Source organism: Lepisosteus oculatus, chromosome 8 (assembly GCF_040954835.1).
Source record: "Lepisosteus oculatus isolate fLepOcu1 chromosome 8, fLepOcu1.hap2, whole genome shotgun sequence".
NCBI classification, from domain to species: Eukaryota; Metazoa; Chordata; class Actinopteri; order Semionotiformes; family Lepisosteidae; genus Lepisosteus; species Lepisosteus oculatus.
The window spans coordinates 36,888,968-36,910,167 of NC_090703.1; the positions used below are offsets into that span (position 1 = coordinate 36,888,968).

The 21,200-nt window shown below is 37.9% G+C and overlaps 1 protein-coding gene across 1 annotated transcript; it reads right to left on the bottom strand.

Moving 5' to 3' along the window:
* Positions 1-3,236: 3,236 nt before the first annotated feature.
* LOC102696772 (magnesium transporter protein 1) lies at positions 3,237-20,569 on the bottom strand. The gene is made up of 10 exons (XM_006632646.3): positions 20,430-20,569; positions 18,228-18,397; positions 15,913-16,030; positions 15,161-15,301; positions 13,472-13,612; positions 12,611-12,700; positions 10,840-10,903; positions 8,124-8,198; positions 6,018-6,108; positions 3,237-5,163 (listed from the first exon to the last, which is right to left on the bottom strand). Exons 1-10 carry the CDS (start codon positions 20,559-20,561, stop codon positions 5,148-5,150), a joined length of 1,038 nt encoding a protein of 345 aa, XP_006632709.2. The 5' UTR covers positions 20,562-20,569; the 3' UTR covers positions 3,237-5,147.
* Positions 20,570-21,200: the final 631 nt, after the last annotated feature.

The window sequence follows — 21,200 nt, forward strand, 5'->3', positions numbered from 1 at the left end:
ACCTTAGATCTCAGGGTGAGATTAGTGGTGGCAAATTCTTAGGGGAAAATGGATGGAATAAAAAAACTAAAATTAATACTTAACTCATTTCATTAGCAGACTCAATCATTGTTGATCCAGGCCACCCATAAAAAGAAGACAGACTTTTCAAGTGAATTGACAGGATACAAACTTTCAAAAAAGGAGAAATTAGGCATGCACTTAAATGGACAAATAAAGAGTTGGGAAGGCAGTTTAGCTTCAGGGTTGTTCTGTATGCCACCAAAATGCGCATGTACAGGGATGGTTTTGTGTGCAGATTTCCCCTGCTATGCTACCAACAAAGGTGGAGCGCTTATATAGAACTATTACTGTCCAATAGCTACAAACTGTAAATTTTGGCTCCTTATATGCAGCTAAAGCTATGTTTCTCACAGTAGATAGGGGAATGAGGAATTTCTTTGTTTTGAAATGCTTTGAATGTTCTGAAACTCAAGAATACTTACTCCTGCAATCTGTCTAGGACACAGTACTCCTGTATTCTTTGTCTTAATTTGTATCACATAGTCCAATTTAAGTTTCTTACTACCCTTATTCTTGGAACCCCTCACAACCATACATTAAATATAATACATTTTGGAATTAAAGTCCTGCAATAACAATTGTAATGTACTATATTAAAAGAAACCAAGCAGCAGACACAAAAAGCATTACAGAACAATCCTCCCTCCCAGAATGCAAAGGCAACTTGTGCTATTGCTCGGTTTCACTATATGTGAAAGAATGTATTGGCTTCCCTTGGAAGATTTTCAGCTTCGACAGGTAGAATCAAAATTCTGTTCTCCTAACGGAAGAAGAGATATCTGCACCAGGGTGAAGCAGTTTCTGCACTGTACATAGAGAGGGATAGTTCTGGAGGAACAGCAGTCAGCCTCTGTAGTCCTGTGGTGGCATATGCAATCTCTGGCAGTTTGCTGGATGAGCTAGCAACATGTTAAAGGAGTTTAAAAATACGTGTACTGTATGAGGACTGTTCATCTGAGAGCCAGATCCAGCATTGATCCTATGTGCTCTGTCCGATTCAATGTGCTTCCTGGTGCTCTACAAGAGGGGACATTTTTTGAGACACATCTTTTTAAAAAGAGAAGAAGAATGCTGCACAGCCAAAACGTTGTGTCTCTTTTTTTCAGAATGAAATAAACCTTTACTTGTACCTATTTAAACTTCTTCAAGGTAAACATTGCAATTGTTTTTGATCATGGGATCACCTACATCTCAGAAAACATCCTCTCTGCTTTGTAGCTGGTGATTTTTACACTGCCAGGCATTACACATTATTTAAACTCATGGAGACACTTCTTAGTCACCTGTAGCTGTAACAATATTTATAATTAATTTAGGAGGGATCTGCAGAATTTTGTTTTCAATTTGACATTATAGAGTTAGAAAAAGATCTAAAACAGCACAAAAGGCACTTGAACAGATGTAGGGGATCCTGTACACAAGACTCCTTCTCCAGTAAAAGAGCCTGAACAGGGACACCACATTTTATAGATGACAAGAGAAGTGTTGTCTTTTAGTGGGAACCAGATGTCGAAACTCCTGACATAAGACACAATACCTTTATTTCATATCATAAAGATCAAAAACCATACATGCAGACCCTGAGTCTGAGTCCGTATCCCAGAGTTTCAGGCTTCACATGTAGAGTGTATGACTATGACAATAGTATTTAAAACAAGCACATTTCACTGAGCTCTGATGTATTTCATGTACCGATTTCCCCCATAATAAACTGAAGTCCAGTTTCTCAAGAATGTGACCAGAGCTCCACACAGGTCAGCACCACCATACTAATAACTACTTGTAGACTAATAACACCAACTAATTGGGGAGTCTAGTCTTCCCCATGTCTAATAACTCTGTCGTTACCATGGCAACGTTCTTGCACAGCTACCCCTTAGGTGGCAAGTTGCCACAGTAACATGGAAGGATTGCATTAATCACTAGTATAAGATTTGTACGATAACTATGCTCTTCTAGTGTGTAGTGTGATGCTACTGCAATTGTAGAATTTCTTTTTACATTAATAATGACTTCGTTTTTACTTAAGTTGCAGTTTCACCTTATAAGTGATCAACTGTACTTAAATATTCCTGGCTTAAATAAAGTTAACTAAGTCTGTGCAGGGCCTAATGAATAAACACCTGGTAACAGAGGTAATAGAGACTCTGATGGTCTCCTATTAGTCCACAGGTGCAGTCTATTCTTTAATTTCCTTCTGATAATGCAGAGTTTGCTGTATTTGGACTGTCTTAAGACCGCCCTCTGGCAGCTTCACCTATTTTCACAATTTGGCTGCCTCATTACACTACAACACGCAAAACTTTTAGGCTTGGAGATAGTTTTACAGGGCATTAATTACTCCAAGTGAACCTAGATGGGTGAAAGCCAGTTAAGATATCTTTGCAACAGCTGCAGTTGATAAAAATGAAGAGTCTCCACATGTCTGTGTCCTGAGAGGCACAGAAGCACTGATGTTCTCAATCATCATTCTTAACAAAAAATTAGTCTAAAATATGCACAATAACAAAACAAATGTGAATTATGGTTATATATTGAATTTTACTGTAAATGCAGAATGATGGATATTTACAGTATTTAGCACAATTCAAATTAACATAGGTGATTGGCATGTTAATTACTCTTTGTGTAAAGGCAGCTTCTAAATCATCTATTCAATTCAATTTATTTTTATAAATACAACAAGGTGGCCCCAAGGCGCTTAACAATGTAAGTCACCATACATGTTGTATGCACAAGTCAGGAAATACTCTTAATGGGATGCCAGTCCATCACAAGGCACACACAAAGACAGACATGTACACACTCACACCAGAGCCAGTTTTCCCAGAAGGCAATTATCCTAAGATTTTATCTTTTTACTGTATGAGAAGACAGGAGCTTCCATAGGAAACCCAGGCAAACTGGGTGAGAACAGCATTTTCTTGTTCTGTTCTTAATCGATACAAAATGTTTAGGTCGCAGCAATGGCACCTGGAAAAAATTGCTGTTTTATACTGTCAAAAATAATCACCTCACCATTCTTTCATATTGTAACCTTTCTTCACCATATCATTATAGTATCTTATAGTACATATTGCATGGTTCATATCTATCAAAAACATATTGTGTGTATCCATCTCAATCATACCTACAGATACAGACTCATACACACAAAACAATAATTACAAACGTTTTCTGTAAAAGCACCTTTTATTTGCAAAACAAAATCTTGGAAGTCAGCTCTAACCTCTTCATCAGCAAAATGTCACTCTGCCTGTCAACAGAACAGATAACTCTAACTTTTATTTGGAGCATTTTAAAACATTCAGTTTTTTTAAATAAAATGTGAACAAAACTGTGCAAGTTACAAGTAATGTTAGCATCAAAGCATTTTACTCTTAACATTTTTTCCCCCATAGCTTACAATAATTGAAGCAATCTGAAAATCACCCAGTAAAGGTTATCTATTGGGAAGCTGGTTTTCTTGGAGTGGGCCAGAGAAGGCAATGCACAGAGTGCAGGGTAGAACTCTGAGCTTAAGACTGCTCTGTCCCTGTATAGCACAAAAGGTTTTTTTTTTTAATTAAAAAAAATATTTTTATATTTGGGATAAGAGGTATTATTATTTGCCTATCATAAGTGCCTTTATAGAAAATAATTATTGGGACAACTGTATTCCCTGCATAAACATTAAGTAAAGTTTTTTGCTTATACTCAAATTACCATCACAAATGGTCAGTTCCATCAGACTCCCTGAAACAGTACCTTTTGTTTTGCTAACCCAAACTTTAAAACTCTGGACAGCTTCATCTATCCGAGTTTGAAATGAAAACTGGTTTATTTTGCTCACCGACCAGAGATGGAACACTTGGGATATGAGAGAATCTAGTGGGTTTTCTGAATTTTATCTGAAACTTGATGTATTGAAAAGATGAGTTTATGGTGAAACTGACTGAATATAAATCAAATAAAATTCTAAAACATAAACATTGTACTGTATGCCTAAACTAATGTTATTACTTTAAAGGTCTTGGTCTTCTTGGTGTATTCCATTAAGCTCTTCAGCAATTAAGCAATTCTAAATCCAAAGTAAGGCTGCTTTGGAATGAGATATGTTTCAGCTGGGCACTCTTGGTGTAATTTTAAAACTGCCAAACTGCAGAGCAACGTCTTGAACACATATTCAATTCAAAATAAGCAACTGACAGAACTGCTTTTGGATGCAGAGTACTGAAATGTTTTGAAAGTACTCTACGGAAATAAACAATGCATGTAACATTCATACAAGAAGAGAACACATGAATAAATGCCTAAAAACATTAATTTATTTCTAGTGCTATATCTTTAGTTGTCTTGAATAACAGATTAATGATGTTTGGCTTTAATAGCATCACGTACATCTTGAACAGTATGATGGGAACTATTAACCCATTTGACCACAAAAAGAAGAAAAAACACAGAACATCAACCAGTGTGCTTATTCTTTGATTTAGGGCTTTTAGGTTATTAAAGGCTTTGAGAAAAGTGCTGCAAACGTGCCAAAGAAAACTGCTGTAACTCACAGAGAACAGTGAGGCTCAATATAATCTTGGTTATCCTGCACTCCCCCAGTTTGAATCCTAACCAGGACATTATTTTGTCTTACGTTTTACCTTAAAACTGCTTCACTGAATTAGATGACAGTATCTGGTGTTTCCTGTTCGACGTGTGACTAGATGACAAAGCCAAGATCACAATCCCATTCCAGATTATGAAGTACAATACATTTCAAATTCTACAGTCTAACTTGTAACTAAGGCTGAGGGTGAAGATACTAGTGAATTATCCATTTGACCTTGTTTTAGATGTGTGAAAATGCATATATAATTTACTTGGGGACAAAAAAATAAAAGAAAATAAACACATGAAACATCAGTACAGAGAACTCTGATGAATGCACTCCCATGCATTTAAACTTAAGGCACTTTTTATAATTTGGTTCAAGTGTTCCACTGGTTAGGCTTCTTGCACGTAGAAGACCACAACAGACCAGATGAATGCCTCTCCTTTGATGGGACAGTCAGATGCAGATCCCCATTCTCATCTCCCTTTGAGGTCTTTTTCTAACTCAGAAGGAAACTGCAACAGAAAATAAAACTGCTGTTAACCGGTGAAAACTTTTTGTTGACTGACAACTAGTATTGAAATGCAACGCATCCATTATGCCCCGTGAGAGATTTAATAGTACAGTGTGAGCAAACTCACATTAATTTACATTGATCAGTCACCATAAATGGCCTCTCAAAAAGGAAATGAAAGCAGTACACTTGACTAATAATGGTCAACAGAGTTCACTAACCTTTTCAGGTTTAAAAAATAATGTACATAGCAGAGACTGGCATGGACATCCAAAAGCTTTGGTGATCGCTGGGCTTAAAATATCCTTCCTATATTGGGTCTCTGTACAAGTCAGATATTGATAATTTGAGAATTTAAAGAAAATAGGGCAAATAATACAATACAATGGCTTGAATAAGTGTCCCTTTTGCTGGAATAAACTTTAAAGAAGTGTAGCATCAAGCCTTTTCTTATCCGACAGGATACTGAGGTTTGAGTCCCCTCAATGGCTCAGCTGGTAAAGAAGAGCACTGTGGTGGTCACTAATGTAAATCATGAGTTTGTTGGTTCAAAGCTTCCAGCTTGGGGGAGAGTAATATAGCTGATTAGCTCATTTTGTTATCCTAGACACATTGAATAGCTGATGTACCCTTAGTTTTTCCAATAGACATACACATCGTATGATATTTCCTATCTATTAGCTATGAAATCCAAGATTTTTGCCGCATTCTCAAGTGTGAAATCTCCTTTCTTTGAACTAAGCATAAACAAAATGTACCTGAACAAGCTTTTTTGCTACATGTTGAAGGGACCTTCCAAATCTGAAAAAATTGCATTTTAAAACCTTGATACATGTAGGCGTTAGGTGCTCTCACCTGTAAGGATATCCATGGTATTTGGCTCTGAAAATCGACAACAACCAGCTAAAGAAAAACACCACCAACGCAACGCCAGCAACACACATGACTGTAGGTAGACAGAACAGAAAAACAGCAAATAATCAAAATGGCTGGCTTTCACCAAGGGAAAGAGTATGTGAGTTCTTACTTTGCATTAATCTAGCCACACCACTTGAATACTGGCTAAGTGTTTAATGTACAGTAAAAAACACAACCTGCTACAGCTGTAAAATACAGCTAGTTGTTCTAATACAGGGCTTCAATCCCTTAATACATTAGACAGCTGTCAAATAAAAAACTGAATGATTGGGGCTTGTATTTGGATTTTGCCAAGGAACACACTGTCGTTTAACAACAAATGACATAAAGATTTGCACTAATATATTGAAGGGACTCATTCATTCTGGTTTAGTCTGGTTAAACCAAGAAGCACAGAGTTAAATTCAAGCAAATGGTAAACCCCACTAATTAAAGTGGGACATGCTTCAGATATGTAATTATATATGTGTTACATAAATCTGCTGGATAAAAGAGAGGTGGTTACCAAGGAGCACTCCCAAGAGCTGGAGATGAATAAGCTCCTGGAAAGCAACCCGGGGAAAGGAAGCCTTCTCTTAATACGGGAACAGAGATATTTCTCCATCAGGTAAAAATACGGAAATTGATCATCCCAGAGAGGGAGAAAATGAAAGAATCCAGAATCCAGAAAACTCCAGGTGTCACTAAAGGCTTGATATCTGGTCCCACTGCCTCCAGAACTCTGCATCTTCAGCAAAGTAGACTTTGGGAAGGCCTGGAGTAATGACACCCCAAGAGAATGAAAAAAAAAACCCAAACACCAGCTAAAAAGTGCTGGGAAACCGCAAGTTGCAGGTGGTGGCTGACAGGTGGTGAGCTGTGTTGCTTTTACGCCAAACATATCGTTTTGCATTGTGGCCAAAAAGTTCGATTTTGGTTTCATCTGACCAGAGCACCTTCTTCCACATGTTTGGGGTGTCTCCCAGGTGGCTTGTGGCAAACTTTAGACGAGACTTTTTATGGATATCTTTGAGAAATGGCTTTCTTCTTGCCACTCTTCCATAAAGGCCAGATTTGTGCAGTGTAAGACTGATTGTTGTCCTATGGACAGACTCTCCCACCTCAGCTGTAGTTCTCTGCAGTTCATCCAGAGTGATCATGGGCCTCTTGGCTGCATCTCTGATCAGTCTTCTCCTTGTCTGAGCTGAAAGTTTAGAGGGACGGCCAGGTCTTGGTAGATTTGCAGTGGTCTGATACTCCAAGATGATCGCTTGCACAGTGCTCCTTGGGATGTTTGAAGCTTGGGAAATCTTTTTGTATCCAAATCCGGCTTTAAACTTCTCCACAACAGTATTACGGACCTGCCTGGTGTGTTCCTTGGTCTTCATGATGCTCTCTGCGCTTTCAACAGAACCTTGAGACTATCACAGAGCAGGTGCATTTATACAGAGACTTGATTACACACAGGTGGATTCTATTTATCACCATCAGTCATTTAGGACAACATTGGATCATTCAGAGATCCTCGCTGAACTTCTGGAGTGAGTTTGCTGCACTGAAAGTAAAGGGGCCGAATAATTTTGCACGCCCCACTTTTCATTTTTTTATTAGTTAAAAAAGTTTCAAAAATCCAATAGATTTCGTTCCACTTCACAATTGTGTCCCACTTGTTGGTGATTCTTCACATAAAATAAAACATTTATATCTTTATGTTTGAAGCCTGAAATGTGGCAAAAGGTTGAAAAGTTCAAGGGGGCCGAATACTTTCGCAAGGCACTGTATATAATTAGTACTTATATCCACAGCACACACCTAATTAAGGGATTAAGAAACCAGTTCAAGAATGTACCAACATCTGATACCTGGCATGTACATTCTTTTTCCTATCTAGAATGGAAGTAAGTAATGTACAAACAAATCAGGCCAATAATCTTCTAGCTAAAGGCAGAAAAGATCAAGTTCTCTTCAATTGAACTGCTCTCTTTTCAGATTAAAGGTCTGACATGGTATGTGGTTAAAAACACAATAATGGAAGGCAAAGATGGCCTTAGGCCAAATACTTACTCTTCCTTTTTCCAATTTCCATATCTGAAGTTGCTGCTTCATGCAAAAGTACCATTCCCAAGGTGACAGCAGAATCTGAAACAACTAATTAAGGAATCAGTTCACGAGAACCAGAGGACCTATCATGGTCATGAATGAGAGCTAGTCCAGCAAATACACTTCACAGGCCAGAGAGACCTTTTTTCCACCATAGTTCATTTGCATGCTATACAATTCTGCAACCAATTTAAGAGGTTCTAAATGCCCTGGTAATAAAACAATTCTGGTTGATCCCAGAGCCTTCCCACAGTGACTTCATTGTCCTCACCACAGGATGGGCTTTGGAGAGCTATCTTCACCAGATGGTGGCTAACCTGACAGTGCTGGGTGATTACCCCAATAGTGCTAACAAACCTGACATTGCTGGGTGATTACCCTAACAGTGCTAACAAACCTGACATTGCTTGGTGATTACCCCTATAAAGCTAACAGACCTAACAGTGCTGAGCGATTACCCCAATACATCTAACAGACCTAACGGTGCTTGTCGATCACCTCACCCACCTTACAGTCTGGATCTAGCATCAGGTCTGATACTGGACTAGGATATATATTGTTTTGAAGCTTTGAATTCTACAACCCCAAAAATGCTAAATATCCAGACATTCAATCCCCTCACCTTTAAACATGAAAAAATGGTTTAAGTCAACTATGACAAATTAATAAACAAATCACCCAACTAATGTTTGTGATTCACACGTTTGTGATTTGCTGTAACCAATCCCAATTGCACCATGGAATTTGGTGACATAGCATTCAAGTATGATGACTACTTGATCATGTGTGGCAACTGTGCAGTATTTAAGCAGACACGTGAAGCAGTCACAGATTAACAACAAACAAGTCTACAATATATCCCACACGCAGTGATGCCATGATAACACAAACATATTCAAAGGTTGAATGCTTTAAGCTTGAATGTTTCTAGATGTTGAAAATTGGCTATAGAGTATAGATATTCCTGAGATGTAAAGATGTCATCTGCAATATTCATGGCAGTGCACATGCAGGAGGCCCAAGTCAGGGTGGACATGTTTCGTGGCGACTCTGTAATGATCCTGAGAGACATCCACTCAAAGAACACATCAGGGATAATTAAGAACTTGTTTCCCTGACAGCCACTGCAGACCAGAGACTTGTATGCTGCTCTATTTGTTTTAGAAATTAATGAGCACTAAAATATTTGCTCGCTGAATCTGAGAAGTGAAATTTAAACCATGAACATTAAAATATTTTCAAATACTCACCCCTAGCAATGGCAACCAGGTGTAAGAGGCAGTGAAGTGATGACTCAGGGACTAATCAGAATAATGTTGTCAGAGGTAATATCCCAGTGCCAGAATAGTGAGGATGTGCAAGGGGACTATGTTGAAAATCAAGTCTTTTCCATTGTGCAGGATACTTAACAAATTAACTTTACCTATTGACTTAATTCTTGTGTGTATGGTGTAGTATTATTTCATTTTCCAAGGTATTCAAACTCTTTCTCATTAATTAACTTTTTCATGCTGCAAAGCTGCATTTTGAATTCAGAACTCAGATGCAGAAATTTGAGTCTATGGTATTAGGTTTATATCTCATGGATGGCATGAATGTTATCACTTGTGACACAAATGTGGCATCACTAATAGAACTATAGCCTGGAATGACATTTGTACTCATTCTGTTTAGACATGATACGTGTGCTTCATTTGCCTTCTCAGCATTTTTATTCAAAAAAGCTGCATTCTTTGGAGCTGCTCCATAACGGACTGGCTCATTCCTCTGCAGGCCTGCAGCTGAAGGACAATGTCCTTTTTCATAAGAAGGTCAAAGTGTTTGTTCTTCTATGCCAAAGTGCTGTTTCTTCTCGTCTTGTACGTGTTTAGGTGGAGATAGCGCACTTGTAAGTGTAACTAGATACTGATGATTAACACACATACTGTAATATAATAATAATTGCTTACACTTATATAGCACTTTCCTGGACACTCCACTCAAAGCGCTTACAGGTAATGGGGACTCCCCTCTACCACCACCAATGTGCAGCATCCACCTGGATGATGCGACGGCAGCCATAGTGTGCCAGAACGCTCACCACACATCAGCTATTAGTGGGGAGAGGGCAGAGTAATGAAGCCAATTCATAGATGGGGATTATTAGGAGGCCATGATTGGTAAGGGCCAAGGGGAAATTTGGCCAGGACGCCAGGGTTACACCCCTACTCTTTTCAAAAAACACCCCGGGACTTTTAATGACTACAGAGAGTCAGGACCTCGGTTTTACATCTCATCCGAAGGACGGCGCCTGTTTTACGGTATAGTGTTCCCATCACTGTACTGGGGCATTAGGACCCACATGGACCGCAGGGTGAGTGCCCCCTGCTGGCCCCACTAACACCTCTTCCAGCAGCAACCTTAGTTTTTCCCAGGAGGTCTCCCATCCAGGTACTGACCAGGCTCACACCTGCTTAACTTCAGTGGGTTGCCAGTTGTAAGTTACAGGGTGATATGGCTGCTGGCAAATACTGTAAAATGGAGCTTTAAGACACCATTTTATAGAGGTGTCCACTATTGTTCTTTGTAAAATCCAAAATTTTTATTATACCTTTACTTACTTTTTCTTTATTCGTTTTTTAACGAACAAAAATCATGTTTAAGGAAAATTTAAAAAAGAATCCTTATAGTAAAAGGATACTGAACAACAGAACAATATGAGTTTCAGCAACAAACTGGGCCTGACTGCTGCCATGGATGTAACTCTATAAGACAAAAAAAGGATTGAGAAGGATTGAGAAGTATGGCTGAGAAAATTATCATTTCCATACAATGATCATTTGATCAATTAATAACATTTCCCATGGTACAGCACAGAATCACAGTTTTAAATGTTTTTTTTGTGATCCCATTTGTATATGACACATTTCAACACAGTTGAAAATAACTCTTCAGTTAATGGGAATTATTTAAAAGGAAACCATGGGAACTGCATATTATAAAAGTGCAGTTATAAAAACAGCAGGAATGGAAAAGTACATTGCTGGCATGAAAACAAATCTGAAACTATATGGTGATTATTAAGTATTTACATGAAAGGTAAAACAATTGTGATAAGACCATCATATAATTACATTATATTTTATCACATCATTATGTAATTAAACAATAGCTTTGGAGACCACTGAGGTCTGTAATAGAAAATCAGACACAATCATTAAATGACAATTAAATTAGGAGAAAGGAAAGGCCAAGACAGTCCTGGTCCCTTCTGAAAATGTACATTATGCAGAAGTGCCATGAAGAGACGTAACTATGCTTACCATTATATGTGTTTTTAACTGAGCTACCCTCTGTTAATGTTACATTAATAGATTATGATAAGCTTTAACAGCAGTGAAAGCATGGGTAAGAGGATAAGCTATGCCCATACATTACGTATTTCAGTACTTAAACACCCTTTTAAACATTTTAAAAGATCTGTGGTACATGTATACTAGTACATGTATCAATCAAGTAGATAGCTACACCAGCATGTGTAGGCTGCAAAGGAACAAGTAAACGTTTACTCCCTGTTGAAAAGAGAAGAAAAGAAACACAATGTTTCGGCTGTGGAGCCTTCTTCAGGTGTGGGACGCCCAACACCCAAAGAAGGCTCCACAGCCGAAACGTTGTGTTTCTTTTCTTCTCTTTTCAGAATGGAATAAACCTTTATTTGTTCCCATGTATCAATTAATCCGGGACATCCTGTTCCTATCACCTGTAACTTAATACCCAAGACAGCATTCTGATGTGGGTGTAATATGGTACAGTATTATTGGGTATGACCTCTCAGATCATTATGCAATCCTGGCTTTTTTGCAGGCATCTAAATGTTTAAATTATCATTTGTGTCTATGTAAATGTTGCATATAAAACATTCATTTTTAAATAAGTATGTTCTAAATATTTGGAAATGCACTGTCTATAACCTACAATGCATAGTGGTCTAATCCATACACAGATACTTCTTATTTCATTGAAGAAACAGTGCACTTGCTAAATGAGCACAACCTGGATTGCCCTTTCTACAGTAGTATCACAGCTTTCCTACAACATCAATATTATTTATTTACACTGCTCTAAAAACAAGAAGAACCATGAAAAATGACCCACTCCCACAAGCAGATTAGGAGTTTCTGAATTCACTAATCAAAGGGTTACATGTAATTTCAGTTCTGTAAAGAAGAATGTCAGCAGTTTGACTGCAAATAACAAAAGACAAAATACACTGATCGTGTGTTAGATAGCCCTTTACAAATCCTCTAAAAAAAACGAAAAAGATGATAACGGGAAAAAAACAAAAGCAGCACCACTGCAATGGTGATTCTTAAGGCCGAGAGTTATAAAAACGTCTGAATTGTCTGAATGTCAACTAGATCACATTACATCTTGGACCTGTGCAGTACAACTTTCACAAAGCACTTTCTTACCACTTGTCCCGTGTGCGGATTCTTGTGAGCATACGGAGGGCCACGAATGTGGTTCCACATCTGTCCTGAAGTCATGATCAGGACAAAGCACTGTTGAAATAAAAGCAAACTGGTCTACAAAGTGCCACAGAAGAGATGGCAATTTACAGGTAGGGGGTCTGATGAATCCGAAAAAGAGGAATTTATTTAGTTTACGACTCAATTCATTTCCCAGGCTTAGAAGGTTCTAAAAAACAAGTTCATGTGTCGGGGCTTACATAATTACTGCCAGTTGCAAATTAAAATTAAGAATCATCACAGCTTTGAGAAGAATGAGCGAGGATCCAAACTTTAATATGGAAATATTTAATATAATTTAATATGAAAGGGGACACTTAAGTAATAGAACTATCCTAAACATTTATATTTGGTGTGTGTACCTCTTGGCATGAGATCATTTGGACATTTCCACTTTTATAATACTCATAAAAACATCCATTTTCTGCGGACCACAAATCCTGGTGAAGGTTTTATGAAGCTAGTCTGTCTCCTAGAAGCACAGGGTTCAATGTAGCACTCAGTATACACAACTCCTTTGTTTCAGTCCATTGCAGAGCCATAGAGAATGGAAAAGTTTAGAATAGACTAGGAAATTTAGCTATCAAGTCCTCAGGATGTGGGAGGAAAACCAAGTGTGCACACAAGGGGAGAACGTCCAAACTCCAAACAGAAGGATGCCCAATCGCACAATCAAACCCAGGACACTGGCACTCAGCGGGGCAGCAGTGCTAACTGCCATGCTCCCCATTTGGGTTTTAAAAACAACCGATGAATAGACATTCATTCTACTGTACGTCTAATAGAATTGTTCTAAATACTTACTAAAGCAGCGAATGCCCAGGCATTTTTATTGTAGAGAAACTCCAGGTTATTTCTTCTGAGATACACAAGCCCTCCAATCACAGCAAGCAGGAAGCCTAGCATCAGAGGACCAGCGTAATTTGGAGGCCTGATAACTCGGATCTGGAAAGAGGAAAAACAAAATAAATTGGAATATAACTACTTTTAAAGCAATTTATGTTAGTGGGAAGGGTATATATGATGCTCATTTTTTAGCCCTCTTCCTTCAATATATGTCTGAGATTGTTCTGAGCTTGACAGCTTTCTGTTTCTATCGTAATTTGGTCAAACACCCTCACAGTCATGATTTACAAGATGTCTATTAAGTGCCATATAGCGTTTAAAACAACTCTATCTTGGAGCAGGCAAAGTGCTCTCTCAGTTGATGCATTATGTGATGTAACTCCTGAACATGCACAATAAAAATATAAAGCTTACATCATAACATAATAGCAAGGAATACATGCAAACACATACTATACATAAATACTATAATAATTTAAAAATTAACATTAATAGACTAACTCAAAAATACCTCCCTACATACCACAAAAACAACAGGCACCAGAACACATCATTAAAAAAGTACAGGAAGTATAATAAGGTACAGTTTACAATTAGCATTGCATTCATTTACTTAAATGTATAATGATTTGCCATAACCCTGCAAGCTGTCCACTTGGAAATGTCAGAGGGGAAATATGGAGGTTGACAAAATGTCCTAGTAAGTGACTTGCTATATCAAAGACCCAGAGTTTCATTTAGCAAGCAAAACTACAAATACGTTTCTATAAATTGGTTCACAAAGTCTTAGGTTCAAAATTTGTTTTACAACTGTGATAATTCTAAGTTTCACAGCTGGAGAAATTGCTTGTTGAAATATTCAAATTATATAAGAGGAACCACCCAGAATTGAGTAAATTGAACATGGTATGTGTTTTTAAGTTTTGAATTAAGAGAAAGTAGTACAGAAAAAAACAATTTCATTATTTGTTCTAGACATTTACATATTGGTATAAGCAAATTACACACAGTACTATTAAAATATTCAAACCTCAACTTAATAAATCTGTACTCTGAAATGCCATAAGTCAAAACTGACCCTTTGTTACACCCTAGTGCATTGGTTTTCTAGGGAGAATGAATTCACTCTAGCTGTACAAGCTCAAATAATACTTTTGCAAAGCAAAACAATTCTGGCACCATTAAGGACCAGACTTAAACTGGATGCTGCTTTTACTGAATACTACTTAACACTACAGAACGTATAACCAAGCAAAATGTACATTTACAGAATCAAATATAGAGACCCAGAATTGGAAATGAGTTTTCCAATTGCATGTTAACATTTTAACACGCACTTGTCAGGATGGATAAGTGTTCAAACAATGCAGATCACATTTAACAATCTAGTAAATGTAGCCGTTCCAAACACAGATGGCCAATACGTGTATGCGACTGCTTCAGAAACACTTAATTGCTGTGTTGTGACAAACTATTATTTCTATATTGAAATGTTCAAGCCATAAAAAACCCACAACACCTGACGTATAAAGAGATTTATCTCTACAGTTAAATGTTTGGCTTCATAAGAACTGAAATCCCGTCCATGACTGTGTTACTCTGTGGTTTTGACAGGTCACAGTATTGAGAATATTATCCTCAGCTTACATTGACGTCAGTTCTGTCAGCAATCCAACGGGAAATCTGTTCAGCTGCAAATCCTCGCACCTGGAGCTCGTATGTGTCAGCTCTTTTGGGCTTTCCTTTCGGGGGAAAGTGCATGAACGTGGGTGCAGAGTTCATATTCAGCTGCAGAAACAAATGGCACAAGATGTGGTCATACATGGAAAAGTGAATTTGTGCTTTTTGTACAAATTGCTATCTCTGCAACGTATCAGAAAGATAATTGAATCCCATTTGAAAAACATGACATTTGAATTGTGAATAAAATAAATCTGAACAAGGAAGTCTAAAAGAATCTATTAGAACAGCACATTAAGAGACTACTGAATTATACAATTCAGAAAAAAACAAGAAATTAAGATAAATTATTTTTTCTTTAGAGCTACTTGAGAATTGTATAGTTATTAATATATAGGTCTCCATTAATTTATTTCCTTTGATAAGGACACATCATTCCAAAAGATGAGAATAGTTAAGGTGTGCCTCACCTCAGTACATTTGCAATCGTCTCACAATTTGGTCTAATTATTTTAATTTGATTAATCTTTCTGACTATACCAATCCTTAGGGGCAGCTACAAGTTTAGGGGCTGCTACGTGTTTCAAGACAGAGGAAATATCTGTATTAAGGATTAAGAAATACATAATGTAAAGCAAGGCTGATGAAACTCGAATGACCCGATCTATGGTGACCTTTCCTATATAGTACAAGAGGATAGAAACAAAAAAGACAAGTACCATGTGAAACACGTCTGAGCCATCATCAAAGTCAACAGTTGCAAAAAAGATCTTGTTGGTGAAGGCACTAGAGTAACGCCACGAATTGGCCAGGATCTGATATTCTTCATCTGCCTGCCTGCACAAAGAGAGATTAAAGTTTACAAGGTGGATTTGACCTTATTAAAAGAACATCAGTATGCTATTACTCTTATAGAGATTAAATAGTATTAACTACTATATGTTGTCAATCAACTGTCTTTAAAGGGGGAAGGCCAGTTAGTTGACCCCCATTCATAAAGGAAATTATCTGAATGTGTTGCCAAGATTCAGGTCTGGTATTATTCTTTCATATAACTTATCTACAAGCTTGTAAGTGGTGCAGGGGGCTGCATGATTGCTGTGGGAGAGTTCCTAGAGGTATATCTATCTGACACCCCTGTGAAATTGCATTATATTTTATAGATTTTTCTACCAATTATTTAATAACACCCTCCATATTTGCAATAGCCAAGTGTGATTTTCACATCTCAGCTCCCAGTTATGGACACCGTGACCGCACACGGGGGAGGAAGAGGAAGTGTAAGCTCACTCCTTTGACCCCTCTATCCTTGAGTCGTTCCTCCTGTAACATGACAGGTGACACAGCCCCAATCTAGTATTTACAGTGCCTTGCGAAAGTATTCGGCCCCCTTGAACTTTTCAACCTTTTGCCACATTTCAGGCTTCAAACATAAAGATATAAATTTTTTATTTTATGTGAAGAATCACCAACAAGTGGGACACAATTGTGAAGTGGAACGAAATCTATTGGATTTTTGAAACTTTTTTAACTAATAAAAAAAATGAAAAGTGGGGCGTGCAAAATTATTCGGCCCCCTTGCGTTAATACTTTGTAGAGCCACCTTTTGCTGCGATTACAGCTGCAAGTCGCTTGGGGTATGTCTCTATCAGTTTTGCACATCGAGAGACTGAAATTCTTGCCCATTCTTCCTTGCAAAACAGCTCGAGCTCAGTGAGGTTGGATGGAGAGCGTTTGTGAACAGCAGTTTTCAGCTCTTTCCACAGATTCTCGATTGGATTCAGGTCTGGACTTTGACTTGGCCATTCAAACACCTGGATACGTTTATTTGTGAACCATTCCTTTGTAGATTTTGCTGTATGTTTGGGATCATTGTCTTGTTGGGAGATAAATCTCCGTCCCAGTTTCAGGTCTTTTGCAGACTCCAACAGGTTTTCATCCAGAATGGTCCTGTATTTGGCTGCATCCATCTTCCCCTCAATTTTAACCATCTTCCCTGTCCCTGCTGAAGAAAAGCAGGCCCAAACCATGATGCTGCCACCACCATGTTTGACAGTGGGGATGGTGTGTTGAGAGTGATGAGCTGTGTTGCTTTTACGCCAAACATATCGTTTTGCATTGTGGCCAAAAAGTTCGATTTTGGTTTCATCTGACCAGAGCACCTTCTTCCACATGTTTGGGGTGTCTCCCAGGTGGCTTGTGGCAAACTTTAGACGAGACTTTTTATGGATATCTTTGAGAAATGGCTTTCTTCTTGCCACTCTTCCATAAAGGCCAGATTTGTGCAGTGTAAGACTGATTGTTGTCCTATGGACAGACTCTCCCACCTCAGCTGTAGTTCTCTGCAGTTCATCCAGAGTGATCATGGGCCTCTTGGCTGCATCTCTGATCAGTCTTCTCCTTGTCTGAGCTGAAAGTTTAGAGGGACGGCCAGGTCTTGGTAGATTTGCAGTGGTCTGATACTCCTTCCATTTCAAGATGATCGCTTGCACAGTGCTCCTTGGGATGTTTGAAGCTTGGGAAATCTTTTTGTATCCAAATCCGGCTTTAAACTTCTCCACAACAGTATTATGGACCTGCCTGGTGTGTTCCTTGGTCTTCATGATGCTCTCTGCGCTTTCAACAGAACCTTGAGACTATCACAGAGCAGGTGCATTTATACAGAGACTTGATTACACACAGGTGGATTCTGTTTATCACCATCAGTCATTTAGGACAACATTGGATCATTCAGAGATCCTCGCTGAACTTCTGGAGTGAGTTTGCTGCACTGAAAGTAAAGGGGCCGAATAATTTTGCACGCCCCACTTTTCATTTTTTTATTAGTTAAAAAAGTTTCAAAAATCCAATAGATTTCGTTCCACTTCACAATTGTGTCCCACTTGTTGGTGATTCTTCACACAAAATAAAAAATTTATATCTTTATGTTTGAAGCCTGAAATGTGGCAAAAGGTTGAAAAGTTCAAGGGGGCCGAATACTTTCGCAAGGCACTGTATATGAACATCACTCTCCAGTGTAATAAAGGTAACTTACTTGCACACCCCACACTGCCTCTGAGGCTGCAGAGCAGTAAACATGACCACCACAGAGTAGTTCCTCGGGGGCGCTTTCACAAACCGTCGAAACTTCTCCCCATTCATACGAATGACCGCTCTTTTACCAGCCCAGTCCATCAACTGTCCCACCTTCTCGGACAGCATTGCCTGAAGGAAAAGAAAAAGATTCCAATTTCATTCAAAAGCTACAATAATAATATTCTGCATGTATTTAAAAACGTTTAAATAAACTATATAGAGGTGGCACAGTGGTAAGTATTACTGCCTTGTAGTGCTGGGCTCTGGGTTTAATTTATCTGTGTGGAGTTTGTATGTTCTCTCCATGTTGAGTTTTCCTCGAGGCCCCTCTGTTTCCACCCACGACCCAAAGACATACTAGTAGATTAACTGGGAAAACTGACCCTGGTGTAAGTGTGAGTGTGTGCATGTTTCTGTCTGTGTCTGGCTGGACTGACCAGCATGTACCCTCCTCCGTGACCCTAACAGAAGCAGTTAGAAAATGCATGAATGGGTTTGTTGTATATTCACAGCCACAACACTTTGTATAGATTATTTAGAAGTTGCCTTTACACAAAGAGTAATCAACGTGCCACTTACCTCATCATTCTTTTTAAGAAATCCAATATAAAATCATCAATTAAATTGGTTTTGTTGTTGTTCATATTTTAAACTGATCTTCTGTTAAGAATAGATGTTATCAGTAACACTGCTGAACTGTTGACAGAATTGATAGCAGGACTTGTGATCAGCTCACTTCTATTACTTATCAGCTGTTAGTGGCAATTAAACAGGGTGGCAGAATTGCACTGCAGTGAAGAGTATTACTGTCTTCCAGCCCCAGGGGCAGCAGATCAACTCTGGCCTCAATATTCTGCCTGTGGGCAGTGTGCATGGTCTACCATGTTCATATGTGTCTGAAAAGAGAATGTTCTCTTTAAATAAAGATAATTTGATTTCAGATTTCATTCAGAATTTGGACACAGAAAACCAGGGACACAAGAACATATTAAAATTAATAAAATGTGTCAATTTAGGACAGAAAATGGGAATGTGCCTATGATCAGAGTACTGGGTATTGTGGAATATTGTGGAATAACATACACAGTCATGTTTTGAAAATTATCCTTAGGCTCATTCAAGAAGGTTTAGAAAATCAGTAAGTTATTAGTCACCGCATGCAGTCCATCACAGTAACCACATAAGCCTAAGGATAATTTTATAACAGGTTACAAACGAAAGGAAGCGTCTGGACCAGCCTGCATAGTTACAATGATTGCTGCAACTTTATTTATCTGTAACGTCATTTGCCTTTTCTGGTCATTTTAAGAACACTTTCAATGTGTCATATAAAAACCTTATTCATTAAAATTGTCCAACTGAAAACTGCAATGGGATTTTTTTTTTACTTAAGCTTCAACAGCAAAATATCCTTTAATAAGTAAACGAAACGCAGGGTCTATATGTCAAAGAAATAATAGAAAACTCTGTAACTTCCTAGGAGATTTAGTTAATGCTATTACAAATTTGTTTCATTTATTGCTTATTTTTTCCAAGACCTTACGGAAATATAAATACTTGAATTTAGTTTCCCTGTAGTCTATCTGCTCAAGATTAAAATATTTCAATTATTTAGCGTGTCAATACAGTGCAATTAGTTTAAGCCCGGGAATGCCTGGTCGCACTTTGGACGATTACAGACCATATATTTTTGTAAGATAGTAACCAGAGTCGTACACAATATTCTGCAAGAGGTCTTACTAGAATAGTGTACAGTTTTAACATAAGAGTTACTTGCTTCATATAGTTTCACTTTCAAACTATAAAGAAATTGGAAAATGTCCTAAGGTGTCTATAAATACTGTAGCTTTTCGCTCAGTCTTTTTGCTGATTGGGATAATCAATGATATCGGAATAATCGAGTACATTGCCCAGAAAGTTTATCCCAACGCATTTAAAACCTAGAAAATTGTGATCCCGTTTACTTAATTACGAAGAACATCAACAATATAACTTTTTGGAGATGGATTGGAATCTACTGAATGAAATGAAGCCTCTCAAAACACTGAAAACCTGTCACTTCCTGATTAGTTAACACACGAGTCACCATAAAAGTGCAGATACTCATTTATATTAGATCCCACTTTACAATTATAATGTGCACAGTGAGGCTGTAACCCACCTCTTTTTTCTTCTGTCCATGTGTAGATATTCCGCAGAGTACTAAAATTAAAACGGTTATATACAAAACTTTACACAAAGCCATGTCTCCACTTTTCAAAAGAGACCGAACTAGTGCTTTAATCGTATACATTACGTATGGCCTAATTTTCTGCTGTAATATTTCTATTGGCATACTTTTCTGTCTATCGTCCAATCAGAAGCCCGTTGTCATGTATATGACGTAAAGAGGCGGCCAGGTTTTATGATTGGCTACAAACTAAATTTTAGCCAACGAATCATCTAGGAGCAAGCTGTTGCTCTGTCATTTGTTGGAAAGTGCTTTAAGGAGGGGCTTAATGAAAAAAAAGTTGTAGAGTTGTATAAAATACAGCAGATTTTTACAGACAAAACTTGAAACGTTTTTGCTGCTTTCATTTCTTAGTTAGAAGTGGCATCTATTTATTTTTACAGAATTTATTATTTTGTGCATTAACTGATGAAGAAAACAAATTGCGTGTACGTTTTTGCTAAATTAACCCTGTAACTTTGCGAATACAAAAAATCGACATATTATCAGCTCGAAAGCACGCAGCCCATCCTAAAGTACCTTAAAAGGGTAACAGTCTCCAAATGCTCACAATGTTAAATCTGGTCTGTCAGCATCTTGACCAAGACAGACATTTGTAAGAATCTTATTTCTTGATTTTCCCTCTGCTTTTAATAAGATAAGATAAGATCACTTTATTTATTTATTAATTCCATATACAATTTCTTGTATTAGGAATTTGTC

What these genes read in the sequence shown, in the direction of transcription:
- LOC102696772 (XM_006632646.3), bottom strand. Translation starts at nt 20,561, where the DNA reads ATGTATACGATTAAAGCACTAGTTCGGTCTCTTTTGAAAAGTGGAGAC. An exon ending in ATGGACAGAAGAAAAAAGAG is followed by an intron (nt 18,398 to 20,429) that starts GTGGGTTACAGC and finishes CTTTTCCTTCAG; the next exon opens with GCAATGCTGTCCGAGAAGGT. An exon ending in GGAAATTGGAAAAAGGAAGA is followed by an intron (nt 6,109 to 8,123) that starts GTAAGTATTTGG and finishes GTCTACCTACAG; the next exon opens with TCATGTGTGTTGCTGGCGTT.